The 3,151-nt window shown below is 37.7% G+C and overlaps 2 protein-coding genes across 2 annotated transcripts in view; one reads left to right on the top strand and one right to left on the bottom strand.

Annotated features, from left to right (window-relative positions):
* The window catches only part of cacna1d (calcium channel, voltage-dependent, L type, alpha 1D subunit), a 102,856-nt gene extending 101,215 nt beyond the window's left edge, over nucleotides 1–1,641 (bottom strand). Inside the window, exon 1 of the mRNA XM_015377771.1 lies at nucleotides 1,416–1,641. Coding sequence (XP_015233257.1) covers nucleotides 1,416–1,533 — 118 coding nt within the window. The 5' untranslated portion in view covers nucleotides 1,534–1,641. The remainder of the gene's footprint in view (nucleotides 1–1,415) is intronic.
* The window catches only part of dcp1a (decapping mRNA 1A), an 11,552-nt gene that overhangs the window by 1,967 nt on the left and 6,434 nt on the right, over nucleotides 1–3,151 (top strand). Inside the window, exons 3-4 of the mRNA XM_015377773.1 lie at nucleotides 1,087–1,214; nucleotides 2,747–2,813. Coding sequence (XP_015233259.1) covers nucleotides 1,087–1,214; nucleotides 2,747–2,813 — 195 coding nt within the window. The remainder of the gene's footprint in view (nucleotides 1–1,086; nucleotides 1,215–2,746; nucleotides 2,814–3,151) is intronic.

The following is a 3,151-nucleotide window of genomic DNA, read 5'->3' as shown; positions in this document are numbered from 1 at the left end:
GATATTTTAATCTATCAATATTTTTTCCCTCGTCTTCAGAAGTTTTTAAGTCTGTAAAAAAAGAAGTTTTTGAGGAAGAAGAAGAATTAGTATTATTTTTTTTTTTTAGACTTTAGAAACTCAGAAGCTGATCAAATATCGGGTTAAATATCGGTGGTATGGCCAATGTCCGATATTCAGTTTTAAAGCCGATACAGGCCGATACCGATAGGGGGCCGATTATATTGTGCATCCCTAATGAATATTCCCCTTTTTGTTTAAATAATAATTGAACTTTATTGATCTCAAATTGGAGAAATTTATCTCTGCATTTTGACTCATCCCCTTGGGGAGCAGTGGGCTGCCATTGTGTGGCGCCTAGGGAGCAGTGTTGGGTTAAGGGTCTTGCTCAGGGACCTATAGTGGAGGCTGTGGGGTTAGAACCAGGTACTTCCAACCTTCTCAGAGCACACTCACACTGCTATAACCAATTGGCCAACACTCCACAAACACTTATATACATACACTTATATACACAAACACTTATATACACTTTAATAACAAAGTCAGACTATTACCAGGAGTGGAGGTGAAAACAAATGACACTGCTGTTAAATCACGGTAAGACACTCACCACTAAAGTTTAGCAAACACTTTAATGTTAGGGTTCTGAGAATTAACTGGATTCCAAAGTGAACTAAATGGAAAGATTGACCTCACTTAAAACAATCGGGATAAAAAATAAAATGGATAATGAGCTGTCCTGTCTTTTGCTTTGAGCTCTATTAATGTTATGCGCCTTAAAAGTTTGGATAATTTCAAAGCTAATGTGCTGATTGAGACATATTGGTCTCCCCCTTAAGCCTTTTGGGTATCTCTATCAATAACTATCAGTTTAAAATTGAAGCCCATCTAATAATGGATTATTGTTCTGGCATTGGTTAAATTTTTTCTTAGGGAAGGGGGGCCCAAGTAGGGTAAATGTAATTGGTTCAGAATATAACAGGTTTTTAAAATGTCAAGTTTGTAAAAATGTTTTTGGTCATTAAAGACAATCCCTGTGTTCACTCCCAAAAAGTGATCTTTATCTACTGTGTCACTTTGAAGGTCGGCCTCCCCTCATCATGGCTTCACCATCATGAATCGATTGAGCACAGAGAACCTTGTGGAGCCCATTAATAAAGATCTGGAATTCCAGCTGCAGGATCCCTTCCTGCTCTACAGGAATGGCAACTGTGAGTGTTTTAAAAAACACAAAATAATATAAATACACCAATTATAGAAGTGTTTAGATCATACTTGACATTTTATTTATAAGTGTAATTCTTAATACCACATTTCTGTTCATTGTTATCATACATTTAGGGTCTCATCCTTGAGACTTAATCAGTTAATTTCTACATTAAAGCATAATCACACTGGGGCTAAAGGTTTACCTCTGAAAATGCTTGACAAGCATCTTCCCAGGGCCTGTTGGAGGAACGCTCGTCCGTTGTGCTTGAAGTCATTTTTCAGTCCTCTCGGAGCATTAAGCAGGAAAACTTTGTCGCTCATGGCCTCGGCAGAGAAATTTCAGCTTAGTGTGGCTACAGATGTTAATCTGCATTTGGGAAAGAACCAAACTCTCATGGCTGTGAGTGACACACCCAGAGAGCTGCTTATTTATTCAGTTTACTGAATTGGAGTCAGAGCTGTGAAATAGAAGGTCGCAAAGGTCGCAAAGTTTCTCAGATCTTCAGAAAGTAGCTGACGGCACTGCCACCAAGGTAATCTATTAGAAGTCTAAACAGAAGCTTCATCAAGGCGACAAACAAAGAGTTGGATTGCTTTCCCATTTGTTTGCTTATAAGAAAAAACAGCATGGCCAGGCTGAGGGTTAAAGTAGACTGCTCCCCCTTTGGACTCTGCTTTCCCATCAGTCTGGCTGGAATGGAAGACATCATGTAGTAGATCGCAGGTATTCCAACTGGAGAGGCTCCTCTTGGGGCTTCACTAGACAGTGAGGGTTGCTCTTTTAATTCCTCCTTGTTTTTGGTCCATCGGTCGGTTCTCGAATCCAGATGAAGGTCTGTCCTTTAGTCATTTGGTGTAGTTGTTTCTAGCAAATTCCTGGCATGTGATCTTAAAAGAAAATGGTATAAGATGGCTCCTTCTTCCTGAGAAAGCGTTTGGAGAAGTACAGTTTAAATAGTAGAAAGGCAAAGATAGGTTTAATTCCTTAGAGAGATGTTAATGATTATTCAAGTTTAAATGCACTCCCTTTGAGGTGCCATCGAGCCAACTGCTCCAGGCTGTAGTGCGTTCAGATTAGAATTGGTGCTGCTGGAGAGAAGCGTTTACTTTTAACACACCTGTTTACAGCTCTTCATATTCCCTCCGGTAGCAGGAGGGACTGCAGGGAGGCAAAACGCTTTGGTTGCTAGGCTAACATTGCCTTTGGAGGGTCCCTGAGTACGCCAGCATTTTGTCACACACAAATAACACAACTGCATTGTTATTTTAACCAGTTACCAGTTTGGTGAAAGCAGGATAAAGGTGATGTTTTTCAATGTTCCAATTATTATTATTTTGACCTGTAAATTATGTAAACATGTGGACATTGCTTTAAACACAAATGGACATCTAGGTTATTGGTTCCATAAATGCTCTGAAGAACAATAATCTCTTTCTGTTGAATAGGCTCTTTATGAGCAGAGCTTTACTGGGTGTATCAAATGTAGCAGACATGCTCTAAAATTGAATACTGTTTTGCTTTTTGTTTTGACAGTGGGCATCTATAGTATTTGGTTCTATGATAAGCAGGACTGTCAACGCATCGCCCAGCTGATGGTCAAGTAAGTGAGAATATAAACCCCTTTGTCTCTGTAGAAATCAGACACATTTACCTCTGTCTGCTTGTTTGACTGAGGAAAATTTTTTTATTTTTTTTTCTTTCTTTCATTTAAAACTTGAAACATTAATTAAAACGTATCCAAATAGGAGAAAGTCACATTAGGTAAAAGTATCCAACACAGAGTAAAGCATTTCAATATTTTCTTTCTTTCTTTATTTCTTTTTTATTTATTTCTTTTTTTACTTCTTTTGTTCTTCTTTTTTTTTGGAACAGGAACAATAATATGAAAGAAAACATATATATATATATATATATATATATATATATATATATATATAT

The sequence above is a fragment of the Cyprinodon variegatus genome, unplaced genomic scaffold (genome assembly GCF_000732505.1).
Source record: "Cyprinodon variegatus isolate N-32 unplaced genomic scaffold, C_variegatus-1.0 Scaffold158, whole genome shotgun sequence".
Taxonomy (NCBI): domain Eukaryota; kingdom Metazoa; phylum Chordata; class Actinopteri; order Cyprinodontiformes; family Cyprinodontidae; genus Cyprinodon; species Cyprinodon variegatus.
This window is presented reverse-complemented; position numbering and strand designations above follow the sequence as displayed.